Source organism: Eurypyga helias, unplaced genomic scaffold (assembly GCF_000690775.1).
Source record: "Eurypyga helias isolate BGI_N326 unplaced genomic scaffold, ASM69077v1 scaffold4031, whole genome shotgun sequence".
NCBI lineage: Eukaryota > Metazoa > Chordata > Aves > Eurypygiformes > Eurypygidae > Eurypyga > Eurypyga helias.
Window position 1 is genome coordinate 157,331 of NW_010232581.1, and position 21,083 is coordinate 178,413.

General features: G+C 40.0%; 2 protein-coding genes across 2 annotated transcripts in view; both read left to right on the forward strand.

Annotated features, from left to right (window-relative positions):
- The window catches only part of KIF6 (kinesin family member 6), a gene marked incomplete at its 5' end in the record, with an annotated part of 157,561 nt that extends 156,615 nt beyond the window's left edge, over nucleotides 1–946 (forward strand). Inside the window, one exon of the mRNA XM_010161423.1 lies at nucleotides 930–946. Coding sequence (XP_010159725.1) covers nucleotides 930–946 — 17 coding nt within the window. The remainder of the gene's footprint in view (nucleotides 1–929) is intronic.
- Nucleotides 947–7,618: 6,672 nt separating this feature from the next.
- KCNK16 (potassium channel, subfamily K, member 16) lies at nucleotides 7,619–16,811 on the forward strand. The gene is made up of 5 exons (XM_010161424.1): nucleotides 7,619–7,831; nucleotides 11,771–11,885; nucleotides 12,415–12,581; nucleotides 15,010–15,175; nucleotides 16,588–16,811. The coding sequence occupies exons 1-5, from the start codon at nucleotides 7,619–7,621 to the stop codon at nucleotides 16,809–16,811; spliced, it is 885 nt and encodes a 294-aa protein (XP_010159726.1).
- Nucleotides 16,812–21,083: the final 4,272 nt, after the last annotated feature.

Sequence of the window (21,083 nt, forward strand, 5' to 3'; positions counted from 1 at the left end):
TATTCTGACTGAATACTGTGTGGAGAAAGTTATGTGTGTCAGCTTCACACACAAGTTCTCCTCAATAAATTTCAAACATACACTACATAAACCAGAGATAAATTATTTGCCCAGAGCCACTAAGCTAAATCAGAGCGCTTCGTAGAGAAGCTAAGTGTGCTGATCCCAGTCCAGTGTTTGGTTGTCTCCTTCCCAAACTCTTCAGCTGAGATGTTCAATCAGCATTTCTGCATTTGCACACAAATGTATTCCCTCCCTGCATGACTCCTACACACAGAGTGCCCTCCAGGAAACAACATGAGAAAGCACGGGTTCAGCCAAACCTAAGTCTGCTAGGTCTAAAAGCTGTCAACATACTTACTGCTCTTTCCTTTATGGATCCTGTCCCCCTCAAACTGTTAGATCAATACCTTAGGAGCAAACAGAGGGCTCCGTTTTACATTAGTGGGGGGTGGTGGTGGGAAGAAAAGGAAAAAAAAAAAAAATGTGTGCAGAAGCCAACAGAGTAGAAAATCACTTTCATAAACAGAAAGCATGGGAATGCTCAATAACCTTAGTGACAGTAATGCTGGGGAGGGAATGAGAGGTCTCAGAGATTACCTCAGGGCTTGAAGGTCCTTACCATTTGCTTTCTGAACAAAGAGGAATTAAAGCAGGCACATTCACAGGGACTTGCTGGGTTTGTTAAAGCATTGTGATAACTACACTGGAAAGCTTTTTAGAAGGGGCTCCTCTGCAAACACATGCTTTTGTTCCCTTGTTCAGACCTGAGGTAGAGAAATGAAAATGCAGAAGAGTAAATGAATTATCTTTTTGTCTTAAAAGTTTTCAATTAAAAGATTTTTTTTCCTTTTGTGCTTCTGAAGTTCATTTTAAAACTGACAACAAAATCTGAAACACAGTCTAATGTATTCTTTATGTCCTTTCAGGTTTGGGGAACAAATGAAATACATGTTGCTGTCCACGATTCCTTTTTAGAAATAGTTAAAGACCTTTACTCCTTGCCTTGCTCTTCTGTTTAGGAACAGGTACAAATAATTACTTTAGATGTACAGACTTAATGGCTAAAGATAACAGAAGTGATTTGCCTTTGACAGCAAAATCCATTTCTCCAGGGAATGGTATCTTCAGCTTGCATTAAGATTAAGCAAAACTAAAACAACCAATTAGGAGTTTGCCAAATAAGTTTGTTTATTAAGAATTCATTTCATGTGTTAAAACTATCTAATGTATTAAGGCCTTTCTACGTCTTTAATCTGGGAAGCACTTATAACTACTGATAGTAGATTTGTTTGCATGCATTTGCATAAGGCTTTATTAATTACATCTAGCTGGCATCCAGAGATGTCTGTGCAAAAATAGTAGTTATCTGGGTTACAAAAATTCTGTAATATTTAATTTGAGACCTTTTGCTTTTTTTTCTTTTCTCAAGAAATAGTAGTTTTCATATCAGATGATTAGAATAATGGGATGGTATTGTAATATGGAAATAAATTTTTATTAGAGAGTAATTCTAGAATTCAAAATTTCCCAACTGGTTTTTTTTTATTTGAATACATGAAATGTTATGCAAATATACACCCTCCAAGCATACACAGGTTTCAGAAGAAACAATGACACTTCACAGGCTTAAAGTAAAATAGAGAAAATAGTTGTCAAAACCAAATGAGATCTGGAAATTTAAATGCTGTTAGATACAATGTAAGTTCATTATTGACTCAGTACTATTTTATTGCATAACATCTTGTCATGCAACATCTTATTTTACACACCAGACTAAAACAAATAAAAAAATGCAATGCAAAATACAGTCTATTTCTCTGAGATATGCAGACTTCCAGATTGAAGCCATCATTTTTCATGCTAATGATAAGCTTATAGTCATGCATTTGGAAGAGTTTGGGTTGCTTACCTAAAAATACAGCAATATATTGGCAGATGTCTTATTCTCAAGCATGTGTATTTCCTTAAGTTCTTGATAGTTTGTTCTGTGGCAAATTCATCATTATTTAGAAGTACATGGTGAATTGGTATGTTCAAAACTACAGAAGATATATGTTTATCAAATTAACAACTAAGAAGCAATCGATTAAGAAATATTAAAGCTATACCTTTTTTCTCCATTTTGATTTTCTGTAAAAATCAACACAGCTACCACATACATTGGTAAGGTTTATGCAGAATTTAGGATGTACGAGGTGAGACGTAAGTCAGATCTACTGTTGATCTGTTAGGGAGAGTTCAAAGACTAGGTTAGAGGTGGGACAATCCACAGGTCTTCCCCATTTCGTATGTCTGCTTTGTTGGAGATTACATCAAGATGTTCTTCTGCCAGAATCTTTACCTGTCTGTCTTTATTTATCTTCTTCTTACTCTGTTATATATAAACACTCTTTTCAATATACACTGAATTCATGTTTATAGAGCTTCATTGAGGAGAGCAGGGCCACCATGCTGCCTCCGTTCCACCCAGCTAGCTGGAGAAGAACCAGTGGTTACAAACCGTTACTGCGTGAAGCAGCTGCTTTTATTGTTTTTCAATAAAATCCCCCTTATGGTGAATTTATTTGAAGGTGGCCATAAGGGAATCAGGGCTACAACAGCTCATTTCTTTTGACACTGAAGCATTTCCAATAGCTTTCAGTAACTGGTTGAGAGAAGGATCTCTGCTATCCTGGTTTGATCTATGTGATACTGCTACTACTTGATTATTACATACTTAGTGTTTTGTTCCCAGTTTGCCACACTAACTCACAGAAAGATTGTTTACACTCCTTTTTCAAAATTCTCAGGCCTTTTTTTAGAGTGTTGTAAAATAGGTGTGAATTTCGGTCCTTATCAGCAAAGTAATACCTGAATTGCAGAATGGTCTGAGATCAAGATTATACCAAACACTTAAGAAGAGTTTGGAAAAAAGTTCATCCAATAATAAAAAAACATGTAAAAGTATAAAACCATACAAATAAATATAAAGCCTTTCTTGCATCTTTTGGAAATTTTCATAATGCTATGTGGACAAAATATCATTACTCATTCAGTACATAATCATCTTAAAAAGTAAAGCATATACTTTTTTTTTTTTTTTTTAACTGCCTCCACTCTTCAAAGGTTGCCTCTTGGGTTCATAAGAAAATTTAGATTGGAAAAGACCTCAGAAGGTCTTTAATCCCACCTCCTGCTCAAAATAGCCTGAGATCAAACCAAGCTACTGAGGGCTTTGTTGGGTCTGGTCTTGAAAACCTCCAAAGATGGAGACTGCATAACTTTCCTAAGGAATCTGTTCCAATGCTTCAGTGTCCTCAGCATGAAGAAATTTTTCCTTACATGCAGCCTGAAGTTTTTTTCAGGTAATGCCCATTTTCTCTCTTGCACACAAGAGCAAGATGTCTTGGGGTAGTAGCTCTACAGTACTAGATACAATACAGATATTTCCAGGATTAATTTATGTCAGACACTGTGGATCATCCCATCTCTTATTTCAAGGCATTTCCAATCCTTCTATATAGCTTATTGCAGGAGAAGGTAGATATCCGCTGGTCTCCTACACCAACATAGCTTCTGGGAGGGTCAGGATATGACTCAGACTTAAAATAAAGGCCAAAGGGTCTGTTCTCATTTATGCTGAATCTGCCAGGGATCTACATAGAGTCTGGAATCACACTACTGAAACCCTTGAGCTCACCAGCTTTTGGCTTGGGCATTTGTCTCCATTTTCATCACTTCCTGGCCACTGCAGCTTTCCAGAGAGCTCCAAGGAGAAAATGACATAACCTTATGCTGAGTTTCTCTTGCTTGGAAGATGGACATGCCTAATTCATTCTCCCTTTTTCACTCCTGTGTTTTTGTGAATGAGGCTTTGAAGAGGAATGACATTCACACATGTAACATATCTTCCCAAAAAAAGATTTTATTGTTCTTACCGGGTTTAATCAATCATAGAATGCAAGTGCTTTATGTCAATAGTATAAACTGAGGGCACTTCAACGCAATAAAATGTTAAGATCTTATAAATATTGCCTGTACCAAATATCTGGCTGGTGAATGTGGTTGCCAACAAGTTGAAAATCTAATACTTATTAGCATGTTTGGTAGCTCTGTATAGAACCTCTTTGTCTTTTGAAAGTCCATTTTTAATAAACACAGCAATTGAACTTCTGCTTTTAGATGATTTAATATGAATCGCTTTTATTGTTAGTTAAATCAATGTTAAATGATCTTTTTCTATTTTTTTTTCTGTTTCACTTCTTGCGGTGTTTTATGTTTGCTTTGAAACCTCACCAATAAGGCAAGCAATGTAAACTAGGTATTTATAATAGTTACTATCCATGCCTTGATTTGACACCACCACAATAAAATAGAAGAATTTGACTAAAACTTTGACTTCCCTTTCCCTTGAGGGAAATCTCAGGTTTTTATGAGATGATAAAGATGATCTTTTTTCTCAGATCTCATCTGAGATTTTATGAAGATCATCTTTTCTTCATTTTTTGGGCAGCTGAGGTTCTTCATTTGACACAAACAGTGAACTAAGCAAATAATTGTATTTGTAGACCAACAATGGGTTCCCCAAATGCATTTATCCAGGTAAAGAACTGAAACAACAAGGTCTACCTGCAACGCAATACTACAGAATTCAAGGAAACTGATTTATTTATTTATCGAGTCTGTCTGAACTGAAATCTTGGAACTCTTTATAACTTTTTTCTGAAAATGATTTGTGTTTTCACTTATGTGAGTGTAAATCAGGAAGTCAAAATGGTTGGTTTAAATTAGGAGTGAGAAGAAAATCAGAAGTAGAAAATTGCCAGATGGCAGCGTCATGCCTGGAGAAATGCAGTGTTACTGTTATTTATATTTAACTTCATGCTAAATAATTTCCTTAACTCTTCTCTGAAGGGCAGGGTTTAGAAGTTATTCAAGGAGCAAACAAAATTCAAAACAATTCAGTATTTCCATGTACAAATTGTTCAGGCTGCAATGCGCATACCCTGTGGAAGAATGGGTCCCTGGATCTTTGCATCCAGTTTGTCATCTCGTTCTGTACAGAGACATTTCTTCCAGAGAAACTGGTCCAAAAATTCACTTTTCAATCGTTTAACCATTGAATTTCTTATTTTAGGAAAAGCTTATTTGTATCTATGTAAATTATAGTCCTACTGGCTACAATGGTATTTTTCTGGCTTTTGAAATATAGAGTGAGGCAACCAGGTCAGCTATTTTTGGTCCATCTTTTATTTAGCATCTGTCCATGTTTAGGAATTGTTAGGGACTGTAACATCAATACGTGAAACAATTGGAGAACACTAAATTGTTTGATTTGCTCCACGTAATGCATGTAAAGTGATTTGTTATTTTGACTGTAGGCCAGGATGTCCTTTTGGACATCCTTGCCTTTTTTTAATGCATTTAAAATAGTCGTGGTAAAATGTCCTCTGAAAGTTGATTAGAAATCATTTCACTTGGCCAAACAAATAAGAGATACCTTAAATGTTGAAATACTTTAAGTAGGAATATCTAAAGTATAGAAGTAAAAACACCTTGACAATTTTAGTGACTCAATTTGGAAAACCCTCAGAAATTTAAGATCCTAAAAGTAAGCCTAAGTGGACATTTTTTCTTAAGGCATGATAATTTAGACTGCCAAGTTTGGCAGCTGGAATGCTTTATTAAACTGAACTGAAAAACAGAAGGGGGAATAAAAGTGGTTCAATTCTGTATTTGTTGGTTCATAACTTAATTAATAGCTTCATACCCTCAACTGGGAAACCTACTTCAACTGCAGGAATTTGTCTCGGCCCAGCTATGCACATGTGTTTGCATCCATTCCAGAAAACCAGTAGGCTAGCATTCTCTTGGGCTGGTAGACACAGTTCCTATAAACTACAACATGACAAACATCTGGATCATTCACTGGAGACAGCCCTGCTAGTATAACAGGCAGTTGTGCAACATCCCAGGCTTGTCTACCCGTAACATTTCACAAGGTATGGAACAACAAGCTCTACCTCTTAATTATGGAAATCAGACACAAGGGAGAAGTTCTTGCTAGATGCCCTAAAAGTAATTACCATCATTAGCACAGACTGAGAGAAGGCCTTGCATCAGTGATAAGTCGGGCATCTCAGTTGCTTCAGATCAATTTGCTTCACAGTGCTTTTGCAGTGCTCATTAACATCAACGCCACTTTAGCTCCCAAATGTTTCACTTCGGCTGAAAAAAAAAACCCCACCAGAGCACCAAGGCTCTGAGTCCTTGCATGTTGCACTCTCCACAGATCCCTTTCTGTCCCCCAGTCACAGCAACAGGGTGGTCCCGGACACAGTCCAAGATGTTGAGCTCTCCACAGCACTTTTCAGAGTGACAAGTGGCCTTCTGCTGCCAGACAGTCATCCTCTTCCGGGTGGAGAGGCTAGGAGCATAGGTCAAATGGCAAGTACAGGGATTTTCCCAGGTACAGATGTGAATGAAACCATTTATTCAGTCTTTTGCTCTGAGCACTGCCTCTTGTTTGAAGGTAGGTGAAAAACCAACCTGAATACTGAGCAAAGGAGGGAATATCTGCATCCAGAATATCTTAATGGGAAGGGAGTTTATTTAGAAAACTGCGGCCCTAGCACGTGGCCTCCTTTTTCTGTGTGTGTGTGTTTTCTTTCAGAGGCAGTATGGCATAGATGACACCAGCCATAAAGCTCTTCCTACAGAAAAATATGCAAGCCCAGCTCATTTCTAGTGTATGATAATCATTAAGGTTCGCATGAGTGACCCTCTGACATACCTTCTTAGCTAATGATTAACCTTAAGCCCTCCTTTCCCCTTATGCATTTGGATTAAAACGGCAATACAGAGACTGAAACCAGCAGGCATGAGTGGTTCGTCCTCTAACTCTACGGACTAAAGGGTGGAGTCACCTGACAAAGAATTTGGGAGCAGCAGGCCAGGCACTGAGGGAACTGATCTTATTAGGGTTAGAAAAGAAAGTGAAGGTCTGTCTTGCGACCAGGCTCAATTCAGGATGTTTATGAGCTTCATCATGCTGTTTTCACTGGTGCCATCAATGTTTGTATGGTACAGACGGCAGCTATTGACTTTTCCATTGATTCAGCTCCATAGTCTTCTTTGTTGTGGGGAATCTGCTGTAATTAGAGAGTTTATAGTGTTTTCTTGTACAGAATTCTAGTGTTTAGAGTAAGGCTTTACATGTCCAGACTTTAGTGAGAGTCTGACTGTGACTCTATATTCGTACAGCCCCTGGGTAAGTCATTCAACCACGGTTTTACTTCAGGTTCCCAGCCTGGAAAACAATACTGATCTCAGAGGGCTTGTGACAGGCTTCATTCATTTGATGAGATCTTTTAATAGGAGAAAAATACTATAATTCACATTCTTATTAAGCCATAAATGCTCACCGTTTATTTTGGATAGAGAAAAGATGTGGAGAGATAATATTTGCCTGTTAGTCTCATTTTGTATAGCCTTGGTCACCATATGTTATGTTAAAAAAAGCTCCAAGGCAGTGGCTGGGACCAGGGGTGTGTGATTCTGGGTGTCCTGGGCAGTGCACGTCTGGGAGAGTAACCTAGTAAGTACTGAGAGGGACTGGCAGCAGAAGAGCAGCAGCATGCCCCTCCTCACCCTACACAACCAGCAGATCAGCTGGACCCCACTGCTGGTACTGGGGTATCTCTTTTACCTCCTTCTGGGTGCTATGGTGTTCCAGCTTCTGGAAAAGCAGGCAGAGACCCACTTTCGGGACCAGTTCCAGCTGGAGAAGCTGAAGTTCCTGCAGAACTACACATGTCTGGACAGGCAAGCCCTGGAGCAGTTTGTACAGGTAAGAAGAACAGGTTCCCATTATTTTGGCTCAAGCATTATTTCTGGTTAGAAGAAGTGATACTGTTGTCACCAAGCATGTCATAAATTGATCTGCCATCTATGATATGAAAGGACTAACTGTACAAGAAAAAGGCAGAGGTTTCTCAAATCCACTCATGTACCTCTTTATCTTGATCTATTGCACTTCTGTCTTTTCCCAGTCATGAACTTCCAAAATAGGCAAATGCACCTTCATGCTACCTTGCAGTAATTTCAACTTCATGGTTTTCAGCTCCTTCATTAATTATTACCTGGGAATTATGCATGGGGACAAAAACCAAATCAAACCTACAAAAAGTAATCTGTCCTTCCAAACCGGTGCAAATTCTGCCCTTCTTTTCTACCAGAAATTGTCTACTGCTTTTCAGGGTAGTCTTGCACTTCCAGGCCTCTAAAGAAAAGATTAAGTCAACCCTCATGAGCTGCGTTATCTATCGCTTATAATAAGAGATAAAGGGCTCTTGTTCAATATGGCTTGTGAATTAATGACATCTTCAATTACATTTTAAACTATTCCTCAAAACAGGCTGGAGATAAATTACAAGATAAATACCTTTTGTAGTATTACTATAGACAAATCCTCTCATTCTCTTATTGAAATAACTTGACAGAATTCCTTGAACTATTACTTTCTTCATGCTGAAAATTTATTCCATTGCAGAGCTGGGTGCCTAAGTGGTGTGAAGCACATCATTAAACCTGACAAACTCTAAACATGCTGCAAGTTTGCACTGTCGGAGTCAGAGGACTTCCACAAAGGCATACTTCGGATCACAAAAAGCCCAGATTTTGTAAATGGATTTAAGCAAACAGTAAAGTTCAGATCAGAAAGGGAAGAGAAGGTGACTGAACCTCTGCCTCCAAGGACAATGTTCTGCTTATTAATACTGTGATATAGTTATTGTAGAACATTTGGGATTTGCCAGAAAATTACTAGCTTTCAGGAACTTGCATGCCTATAAACATGGTTTTTTCAACTCCACCAGTTGGTGATATTACCTGTGATAATGATGGTAAAGAAGAAAACCCTGATTCTCATTCTAAACCAAACTGTGATGTGTCATAGGATTGAAAGGTTTAGTTAAATCTCCAGAAACCATAGGGAAGGCTCACAGATGTCCAGATTCTCCTCTCCCTGGCCCCAGTGGAGCTTCCTTAGCACTGCTGGGCTACTCAGAGAATCACATTTTGCAGCATCTCTGCTGAATTATATCCATTTCCCTTGTAAGCTGTTCCATACAAAACCAGCTGAGGGCACCAGATTATCATCTGCAACACACCAAACTTCAAAGTACTTAGACCTGCTAGTCCTCAAGGTGAATATAAGCACAGATGCCCTCTGACTCTGTCATTTATAAGACCTTAAGACACTTGTCCAGCTCTTAGCAATAGCAGGAAATAGTCTTTCCGTATTAAATCTCTGAAACCAATGCAGGGAAGCAGTCACCTCTCTGTACTTTTTAAGTATATGGTTAAGGAGGATGTTCATTGTGTCAGAAGTTCCAGTCTGAAAAGTGACAGTATTCACGCTGAGGTGAGACACAGCCATTAGATTCAGTCTGCTCAGCTGACAAGCATAAGGTGTCTTGTCTTATTGCCAGTTCCTTAAACCTAAATCCTGGAATCTGAGAATCAGCCTAGGGCTTCTTTTTGCCTATCCATTATCACTAATGATAGAGTTACCACTTAGAGTTCACTTTTGACTTGTTTGGGCACAAAGCAAATTCTTGCCATTCCGTGTCCATAAACTGCAGTGGCTCTGCTTGGCTAAAACTGCCTAGCTGAGAGGTGACCCTGAGCTGCAGCTCCTAAACTAAACAGCATGGAACAGCTTTGGGAAAGGGCAAATCCAAACTCTGAGATCTAATGCATCTCTGGTAAACATATTTTGGTCAGGAAACTATGCTATTCTGACAGCATAACTGAAAACCACATTCGCTGAGTAAGGACGTACCCTTTTTAAGTCCCAGTTTTGATTATGTCCATACTTTTTCAGCCCCAAAGGAACTAATATAAATATTGACCAAGAAGACCAAATCCTTGTCTACGACCACAAGTGACTGCAGTGTGCATTGGGAGGGGGACAAGAGCAGAAATGGCAGGCTGCTTTTATTTTCTCCACACCCCACTATAGCTTTGTGTATGCTTCATACTCTTACTGTAACTTACAGCACATTGCTTTTACTCACTGGCTACTTCTGCTCCCAAAGGCAACAGCTAATGTTCACCAACCACTCCACAGCTGCGCTGTTCTCGCTCTAGCCATAATCGTTACCTGAGGTGGAAAGGAGGTAGGATTCATTATAACTGTCACATGTGAACTGGTTTGTTGAGAAACAATTCTCCTGGTCACCATTTCTTTCGTGGGGCTGTACTTAAAAGCAACCATCATGCCAAGAAATCTGGCCTTGTCAGAATATGTCTGAAATGTTCAACAATCAACACTGCCTTACTCTTCTTCCGTGCTGGCTTTCATGACGTATTCACATCACTCTTGTGCATTGAAATGGGTAGAACTGACAAGTGTCCCTTACAGGGATGAAATAAACCTGTGATTGTTTTAGACATTTTAGAAGACTTACACTTCAGTAGCTTCTGTGTGTTCCTTCTAACCAGCAAATTAAATAGTAAACTCTAAATAATTTGCTGTGTCAAATTCTCATTCTAAGAACAGGCTTTTAATGAGTAAAGTTCTTTGTCATATTAACAAGAAACGTTGCTGGCACTTCAATCATGAGGTCACATGTGACGATGCCTAGCAGCCCTACCTGATAGACTTGACCAATGCTGTAGGATTTTTTTTTTTTACTGAAAGAATAACATTAGCTATTAAACTTAGAATACTCAATCCACCAGCACAGGTTAGCTGATATTGCAGAACCTATGCAAAATCGGATACCTTGTAGTGGGTATGTTCTTAGATAAGCAATCCTCCTGGCAGTGATCAATATCTGAATCAAGAAAGAATGTCTTCTCGGTCTCATACTCCTGGAACTAACTAAAGCTGGGGTTGCTGTTGAATCCTGCTCATGTCTTGTGTCATACAAGTCTCAAGAAGAGATGAACAAGTAATTCCTTCAGGCATTTGGCAAAATGACAAAGGCTGTGACTTCAAAATGGGTATGTAACAAACAAGGGAATTCTTTAGACCCCAGCCACTGGGCAGAGGGTAACCAATCTGCTTCAGAGAAATCCTCAGGGAGGGCAAAGGAACAGTGTCTTCACTAAGGTAGCTAACAAGATATTTGATGGATAAATAGGAGCAGCATTTCTTTTGGACATACTATTTTTGGTGATATGGTAAGAGCTATCTGGAATAGCAGAGAATATGTCATTGCTTAATATTTCAGACTAGGAAAAGCCTGATATTCATTGAAAATTATTGTGAAGTCATAGCAAAAAATAGTGATTCATCCACACTAGGACTTACATGGAGAAAACAGAAATGAGCATGTTCCCCAAGCCCCTCCCTACAGGGACAACCATACATTTACACGGGACCACATTAAAAACTAGAATAAGATGACTAGAGGAGGAGAGAAGAGGAGCTGCCTTCATTTTTTTGGGCATAACTTCACTTTCTTTTCCCAGTTTGATCACTCTGGGACTCCCTCCACTCCCTTTCCCTTAGCCTTCAACTAGTTATGGAACCTATACTACTTCAGTGGCCAGTTCTCCAGTGACAAGAGTTCAAGTTCCTGGCCAGTTCCATTTTCAAGTTTTGCCATGTCAGCACAAGACTATTTTAGTCAAACTCTACCCTGTTTATCTACACTGTTTATTGCTCTGCTTGCTCAAGGTGGGAAGCAATATTTACTTCTCTCTTTTTTTCTGACATTATCCCTGGTGTGGTCTAACAGGTTGCTCATCTTTGCTCCTTTGACCTCTTCTGCCTCAGGTCCTCATGGAAGCATGGGAAAAAGGGGTCAACCCAGAAGGAAACTCTACCAATCCCAGTAACTGGGACTTCAGCAACTCCTTCTTTTTTGCAGGAACTGTTGTCACCACTATAGGTGAGGTACTCTCTTTCCTTATAAATTGGGGTTCCCTCCTGTAAAACCTCCAGAAAAGTGCAGCTGGTGGACAGAATACACCTGCAAGACAATCTTGACTGCTGTGGGTTACAGTTTTCTATTGGTTTCCAATTATACCTGTTATTCTTGTGCATCCAGCATATTACACCTGTAAAAACAGCTGATTGCCTACTTGTTACCTGCAAATTATTTTGTACATGCACAGCACGTTTTGAGTTTGCTTTGAGGCACTAAGATGTACTCACCACAAAATCAGAGAACTATAGAAAATTACTATAGTCTTTATGAGTAATATTTTTCATGTTAAATTTTCTGTTAGTAGCAGTAAATGCACAGAGATCTATCATGAACTGTGGCAATTTGTAGGCAGATTTAGTTGCAGGAAATCATAGGTCCCATGTTCCCAAAGCTTAACATAGTTGAGCTTCCAAGCCTGGGAACTTCCCATGATGGCCTGCAGCCTGAATGTAAAGTCTTTTCATGTAGCTGTTTTCTTCTTTTATTCCAGGTTATGGTAACCTGTCCCCCAGCACAGTAGCAGGGCAGATCTTCTGCGTGTTCTATGCCTTATTTGGAGTGCCACTCAACCTGGCCTTCCTTAATCAGTTGGGGAAAGGCCTCAATGCTCATCTGATTACCCTGGAAAGATGGGTGCAAAAGCCAGGTCGTGCCCAGGTACAGTGACAATCTATCATTTATTTCCACTATTTTAAAAAACTAATTAAATTTCTCTTCTTAAGTAGGTGCTGCCATTGCTAGATTGGGTTTCCTTGTGTGTGCCTACATTTTTCTGAACCGCATCAATTATGTGGCCCTCTATATCAGAAAATTGATATTCTCTATTTATCTATGATAGCTTTAAAGCAGTTTGCTTTTGCTTCAGGGACTGTAGATTTGCCTTTTTAAAGCCTGACTCAGCGAAACTGTTAAGTGAGCATGGCCTCAGTTTTGAGCAGGGTCCTTAAGCTCTGATGACCTTAGCAAAATACATGCATGTACACACATTGCCAAATCAAGCTCCTCTTATCTAGCCTATGCTAGTATCTCTCCAGAATCTAACTCTACACTGCACAAAGATAACTTATTTTTATTGGCCTGATAACCTGGCTTGAATTACCCTCCCTGATTGTGCCAATTTATTACTTCCTTTTATTTTCTTGAAATGTAAATAAATAGGCCTTCTCCTTAGTTATAGTTTATTGGCGAGTCATTGAACTAATCCAGATGTATTGAAATGAGGGAAGCACTGGTGATAGAAAATACATGAAGGTCACTTAAACAAATTTAGTGTATGTTTCTGAGTAAAGGTTCAATGAATTGACCTCTTTTGTTAGGGAAAAAGGGAGATTAGATAGGCTAGATATGATGAAACATTTCAGAGTTCAGGCACAAGTTTTTTTCTCTTTTTCATTTGCAAAATCTCTGAGTCACTGCATTCTTTTTCTAGCTAGGAAACATCTGCTGGTAAAGCTGTAATGGTACTGTCAAATGCAGATTTGGTCTATATGAGCAAGAAGTTCTTTAGCTGCATAACGCATGTCTGTTCCCAAATACATGCAGCTCTACCATCAGAAGGATTTTCATGCTACTATAGCTGCATCTTTCTTGAGATTTCTAATAGCATCTCAATGATGTGATCAGTTTTGTTCTTTAACACCTAATTTCTGGCAGAACTCTTATAATCAGACAAAGCTTTAGAGCTGTATCGGCTTGTTCACTCTGAAAAATCTCTTCCAGGAAGTTGGTTCATCTCCCTTTAAGCACAATTTAACCATGCTTTGGCAAATTAATAAAAATCAGTTCTTCTGCATTCCTGAGTTACTGTTACCTACGTTATAGGTTTCTACCAGAATGTTCTTAAAAGCCAAGGTAGCAAATAACATTGTGCATTACAGTATAAAGTTTTCATGCAAACTTTATCATCTAATTAAATGCAATCACACTTCTGGAATGAACTAAATGAGAATAGATACCAACTATAACTTTGACATGTCGATCAGTAATTCTCAAAGTGCTTTGCAAATGAGGTAAGTATTATTATACAGCTGGAGAGATATGGTACATAATAGAGAAGTGATTTGTCAAAGTCACCCCGTAGGCTGACGCCAAGTTTCTCAAGCTCAGCAGGCTCTTTTTTACATGAGATAATACAGAGACAGAAAGAAAAACATTATACCTGGACCTTCCACTTCATAAATAGTGATTTGGCTTTCTATCCAGTCACAATAGGCACATGCATAGAAATTCATACTCTGGTTTGAATGCCCTTGAGGGCGTTTTTAAACAATTGCAATGAGTTTGCATCAGCCCACACATCACTACTCAGAAGTTCACCAGAGTGTGTTTCTGGGGAAATCGATGAGTTCCTGACCCTCAGTCCTAAAATCTGCTGTCATGACCCATCCACTGACCATTTTTTGTACCTATATATTGCAGCCACATATGCTGTAACTTATCTGCCCTTAATATCTCCCAGAAGGCAGACTTTTGGACTGAGAGACACAGATCTGCCATGCGCTGACAGAAAACTGTTCTGCTCCGAATGCTGCTATGTTTAAAATAAAAGCAGGCAAACTGACTTAATTTAAATTTCATCCAAACATATTTTTGGCTGAGCTCTTGCAAGCCACTTTATAAATCTCTGGAAGCAGTCATGGTGAAGAGAACCCTAATTTGTACTTGCCAATCTCTGCATCATGAGTTATGGAATACTTGGTGATTTTTCTCAAAGACAGGAGCCAATTGCTTATGAGAGCATCTCCACTTGAACTGAAATTGTAAAGTATTTCGTTCCTATGGTTGCCGTAGTAAGTTTGAAAATGTGACTTGGGTGTACTTGAAAACTCATTGCAAAAAGCTTTAAAAATCCTTCTTTTTTTCCTCATCTTGAGATTTTGGGGGTTCACGATTAGGTACAATATCAATTTGCAGGGTAAACAGCGAGGTCAGCCTGCAGTGCATGGAAGCATTGGTTTACCTTCCCTTTTTTGGACACTGGTCCCAGCTGGAGTAGGTTTGTCATTCAAGAACAAAACAGACCCAACAATTTCCGCTAGATGAGTGCTCAATGCTGTTTCGCTGCCATCTTCCTTTTATCTTTCAGGTGGTTCAAACAGTGGCAGTGGCCATCTTCCTGACCACTGGGACCTTGCTTTTTCTAGTGTTTCCACCACTGGTCTTCAGTTATGTAGAAGGCTGGAGCTACGGAGAAGGCTTTTACTTCACCTTCATCACCCTGAGCACCATTGGATTTGGGGACTATGTAGTAGGTAATAAAGAAAGTGAACTGGACTGAGCTTTGTTGAAATCAGTTATTCTAGTATAAAGTTAAATACAGAGAGCATAGTTGTCCATTCCACCATAAACCTGGTACGAGAGCAAGCTGAGCCAGACTCTTAATAATGAGCTGATGTCATATATGACATGGGTATTTTTCTCTTGGCAGCCAAGCTGAGAGTCACCAAACTCATTTTACATATGCCACTGAACACCTATTCAACAGTGACCATGTCCAAGCTGGTATAAATGTGATCCATAAGGAATAAAAGTGAAATCTCTTTGTCAGTATTAAGCCTTTACTTAAGTCCTAACAGTGATTTATTTCAGCAAATGTTGAGCAACCTGGTCTAGTGGAAGGTGTCCCTGCCCATGGCAGGGGGGTTGGAACTAGATGGTCTTTAAGGTCCCTTCCAACCCAAACCATTCTGTGATTCTATGATTCCCAGTGAGAAATCATGTCAGATATGAAGTGATCAGTACTTACAGCAGGGAGAATATTACTGACAACCCCTGGATGCCTGTGAATGAAAACGGACCCAGTGAGATTACATAGTCTTCAGAGATCTAGGATAAGACATAGCAGTAGAGGCACGTGAAGGTCTATTTTTCCACACACTTGCTTGAACAAATGCTCTTAACAGATTACGTATAGTGTGCTTATTTGTTAAAAACTCTAGGGTCTGTTACTTCATGAGTAGTCACTGTCCTTTCCTAGAGGTCGTGACTATGTCCCAAAAGGGGATAAAAACCCAAGCCATGCTAAATCTGGGCTCTGTGGAGTTCCATGGTGATCTGGATGACAGAGACTGAATGGATGGCTGTGGTGCTGTCCTGTGCCTGTATCAGCTGCATCAACTGTCCATGCTGTGGAAATATCAAACTTGGGACTAAGATTCCCATAATGACTTGCTTAAAATGGCTGCATTTCCCATATAATATTCTAGAGGTGATTTTGAGTCTTGGTTACTGAGGTATATGGCCCTACAAAAAGCAATCAGTATATTACTGAGGTGGTAAACTGTATCTTTCTAAATCATCTGAGACCCCGTGTTTCTCTCGATTAAAATATGGTTCATATGAATTCAACATCGGGGTTCCAAGTTTACTTTTTTCTTTGTCAATGGCTAGGAACCCTTGAGTTTGTGCATCCCTGATTAACATTAGATATGGCTATTTTTATTATATGGCCTCAGCCTCAGAGATGTGATGCCAGCTATGCTAAGGTTAACCTGGAAGTTGGAGCACAAAAAGAAAAAAGCTAAAAAAAAAAGAATGCTCATAGATCACAGACACTTGTCAAGCATACACTTTTGCAGGGGGTGGAGAGGGTGTAGGAGTGTGTATGGTGTCTGGCAGACTGAAGCTGTCAAGACTAATATGCAAAGTTTCTTGGCTCTTTCAGGCACAAACCCCAACAAGCACTACATCCCAGTGTACAGGAGTCTAACTGCGATTTGGATTGTTTTTGGCTTGGCCTGGCTGGCTCTGGTTTTCAACGTGGGAGCTGACTTGATGGAAAAATTCCTTCAGCTAAAGTGGCACAAGCCTGACGTAAGCTTGGCAGAAGGAGCCACGATCAAACTGGAAGATGAACCTGAGCAGCCTAGAATCCATCTCCCTGGCTGAGCAAGGTAGACAGAAAGCCATCTTGAAAGCGCATCTCACACTAAGCAAGTCCTGTGGATAAAGGACTAAACCACAGGTTGTGGACTCTTTCCTAAGGAGGAAATGTTTCAGATGCATTGAAATTTCCACACACTGTGTAGGCATCAGCCAATTGAAACCTCCAAAGAAGTAGCACACATGGTAAAACAGCTGTCCCAGGATTGATTTTATACTTCTCACTCAACAAAGGCAACTTCCTCCGAAGTAATCAGTTATTATCCTTTCTCTTTCTCCAGTGGAATTCAGTTCTTATGGTCACTCATTTTCAAAAACTCCAGAGTAACTGCCTCCCAGCTCCAGTGTGAAGTCATTTCACCAAGAATCTCATGTGGAAAAAGTCAGGTACAGAAATCTTTCTTCGTTTCCAATCAGAAAACAAACAAAACCACAGAGAAGCATCGACAGTAATGACCACCTGTTTAATGACATTCATCAGATTAAGATTCATTTGCTGTTATCTGAAAACAGCAGCTTTCATATAAAAAAACATTTCTTTAGTTCCTGGGCTAAAACAGTTCTCTCTTAAAATGTGCAAGAATGATGTGTCTATCCAGCACTGCCTGGACTGTTACAATTAGTTTCAGAGCAAACTGACAGCTCAAAGCAGGTCCTTATCCTTATCACAGTTCATTTCACAGCCACTTGAAAACAGCACTTTAAACTAAATCTAAATGCAAGCAGAATTCCCTATTTCCAGCCAGAACAGAAATACTATTTAAGTCTGGCATTTGCTTTGGGCCAGTTCATTGAAAAATTATCATGCCGCACACAGAGCTGATGCTGTCTGTTTACCTCTAAACAAGGCTGATGATAGGCTCTTGTGTTAAATCTGATCCTCAGTCATGCACATAGTGTCACCCATCAGAAACAGGGAGTTTATCACAGTTATTGTAAATCAAAAGTAGCAGCAGCCATCTCCAAGGGAGCAGGAAAACCAAAGAAAGACATATAAGCTTATAACAGGCTTGTCACTGAGATATAAAACTGTAGTCACACTCTGATTAAACTATAGAAACTTGATAAAACAATTATCCATTCATTAAGTGCCATACTAGGTTGTTTTAACTATCGTGTTCCATGAGTACACTTGTAATTATATACATACTGCTGTTTATTCAGTATAAATACTAACCATCAGTTAATCCTTTTAAACTCATTGATAAGTGGAACTTTACATTAAAGTGTGAACGACATGAGTGAGCATGTAGACTAGCCCCCAGCTAGCCCATGGCTGACAGGCTACAGTAACATCAGGTGTCAGCCTTTCAGCAGCTGCTTGGATATTCCACCTGGGGGAAGTGGCCAGTAAACATGTAGAGATGTGTGTAGGTCACAGACCTGTTCATGCGTACTTTCTGTGCTAGATTTACAACGGACGCTTGTTCTTACATCTCACTTGGTGCTCGTTTCCTTTGCTAGTTGCTGGCTCCTTCATAGTGCAGTGTGGCTGCTCAAATCTCAAGGGTTGGCATATAAGAATGACAGCTATGGATTATCCAACTCATTTCAATACTGAGTTTTCAAATGCTTATCCCATCTAAGATTTCCTTCATGTCGTACCACTACCTACCTCACAGATTTTATCTCCTCAGTTTTTGCACTGATCATCCTCTCTGCCCTCAGCTATTCCCATGACCTTGGGCAATGGCTTTCTTTGTAGCCTCTTTCACTGAGCGGAGCCAAATCTCTGTCTGGCTTTTTGTATCTTTGCAAATCTCATGGGAAGCTTTCCGTCTCAGTACTCTGTATTCTTCAGACATAATGTTTGCATATGCACCTGCTAACATCATGACCATCTCTGTACTCTCTACCTGCCAAGCTACAAGACGTTTTAGGCCTGTTTGTGTGAAAGACAAAACTAAAGTTCCACTGACTTTCACATCTGACCTGTTCCCTTCACCTTGCCGTTTTCCATGCCTTCCTGGCACTGTCTAGCCCCAGCCAGACACAAAACATGCACTAGTTTAAGGGTGATCCATTAGTGTTTTACACCATGCTGCATGCCATAAAAAATGATAGTGATGTTTCTCAGGGATAGGAAGGACGCATGCCCCACTTACTGGCAGTGTTCGTTAAAATCACTGTTACTTGACATCTGACAGCAGGGAGTTTGCATTGCTTTTACTGCAGTCCAGAAAATTGCTCCTGTACCTGACACTGATTTGGCAAGGTAGCAGCATGGTGAGACTCTCTGCTGAATTTTTGCTACTGCTGCTTTTAGGAAGACTGAGAGTAGCTGCAGCAGTCCTCAAGCTGCCTACCAGAAGACTCAAAAAGATACCTTCAGTCACGGATATGGCCATGCTGGAACAGAAAAGAGAAAGATACTGATGACCTCTTGTGTGTTACACAAGTGATAGAAATGTCTTGCTCACTTTGTCAGTTTCTCAAGATTCTGATTAGATCCCACAGGTCATGCACATCTGTAATCAAAGTTAACTTTGAGATACATGCTGGGAGCACTGGCCCAGTTCTTGAGCACAGATGGATCAAGTGCTTTCTAGTACCCTTCCTCTGACAAAGGGGTAGTCAACAAGTACCAACTGACCAGCTAAAAAAAATAACATGGAAGGACTCTGCAATCACAAGGCCTTACTAGGAGTCAAAGAAGTTCACAAAAGGGACTTTTCTGCTCCTTTAATAACCCCTATTACCAGCAATGCAATCCTGCACAGAATGGAGATCACACGATGCTCAGCTCAGGTGCATGGAAAACTGCGCTTCTGAAGCTTCTGCATGTGGCTCTGCATCCTGTGGCAGCAGCGGTGGTCCAGGCAGTGTTCATCTGTGACGTGGAAAAGTAGGATGTTGTCCCGAGCAGTTACCACTTGCAGGCCAGTGCAGGACAAGAAGCGAACGTCCTTCCGGGCTTACAGTTAGCCTTTAAGCCTACACAGCAAGCTTTTCCTCATCCTCTGATATACTGGTACCTTCCAGACTTCACCAAAATATCATCTGCAAATATTTGAGCCATTCTCTCAGGAGCTGTAAATAGAAGGCTGACACACAAGTGACAGTTTGAGAATACTCAAGAAAATCAGCCATTAAAATATTATATGGTTCTGTGAAGATTTGTTGTGAATCTTGATCTCTTCCTGCCCAAATTCCTTCTAGCAAGCACATGCTTCATGTCCTCCGTTTTCAGTCTTGCTTGTAGTTAGAAGCCCCTAGTCTCACCTGTATTTTGTTCTATATATCTTTAGTGTAAACATTAAATGCTATATGTTTATTCCATCGTGTTTCAGCATGGTTGTACTTAGTAGCATGATTTGTATACACTGATCTTAACACAATTAAAATGTCAAACTGTAGTTAGATGTGTCTATTTCCTAGTCTTAAGTGAAAGAGGAAATTTGAGTATATAGACTTTTTAGTATCTTTGCATCTTTCTCATCTATATCTTTATATGTACGTACATTGAAAAGGCACAGCTAAGACTGAGCAATAAGCAGCATAACTTCTTTTTTTTAGGACTGTGTTCAGGATGATATCTTTAAATTGGGATTGGTCTACCCTTTCCATATTAAGTTTTGCGTCTTTCCAGTAAAACTGGGTTTATGCGAGTCAGTTTAAATCACCTTCCAGAAAACCATAAATTAGCACATCAGCAGAACTGTTCCGGCAGCACAGTACTTCTTTGAGGGCTGCCTGATGTGTAACAGTTCAAACACTCCCCTGACAAAAAAAAAAAAGTCACGGGGCAGTATGAAAAGATATTAGTATCTGACAGTCTGTAAAGGCATCCTGCTCAGAAATTTAGTGGATTTATTCCCCTTTATCTCATATTCTGCAACAAAATAGGTAAATTACAAACTTGTTACACACCCAAAACGATTTGGTTATTTTTTTCTGCTGGTGAGAGAACAGAGAGAACATTTGATGCAGTCCTGTACCCCAAAATAGTTAATCAAACAGGCCCTGGGCACTACCCACATGAAGAAAGTGCTCCCACCGTTCATGGGGAGGCCACAAAGGATAAAAAGACGCTCACGAGCGTGCTCCCTTTACAGCTGTCTATCAGAAACACCTGTTGGAGTTAGCGCAGCAGCTGGGTGGGGGCGGAAAGTGGAGCTGCACAAGCTGCTCATAGGGCGATCTGTAAGTGGTACCGGCTGGTTAGGTGAGCGGTTCGGCGGGCCGGGGAGAGCGGGGCAGCATCCCTCCGAGGCACGGGTGCCCGTCCTCGCGCGGAGGAGGCAGCCCTCGGGCAGCCTCGCGCACCGGCGGAGGGAG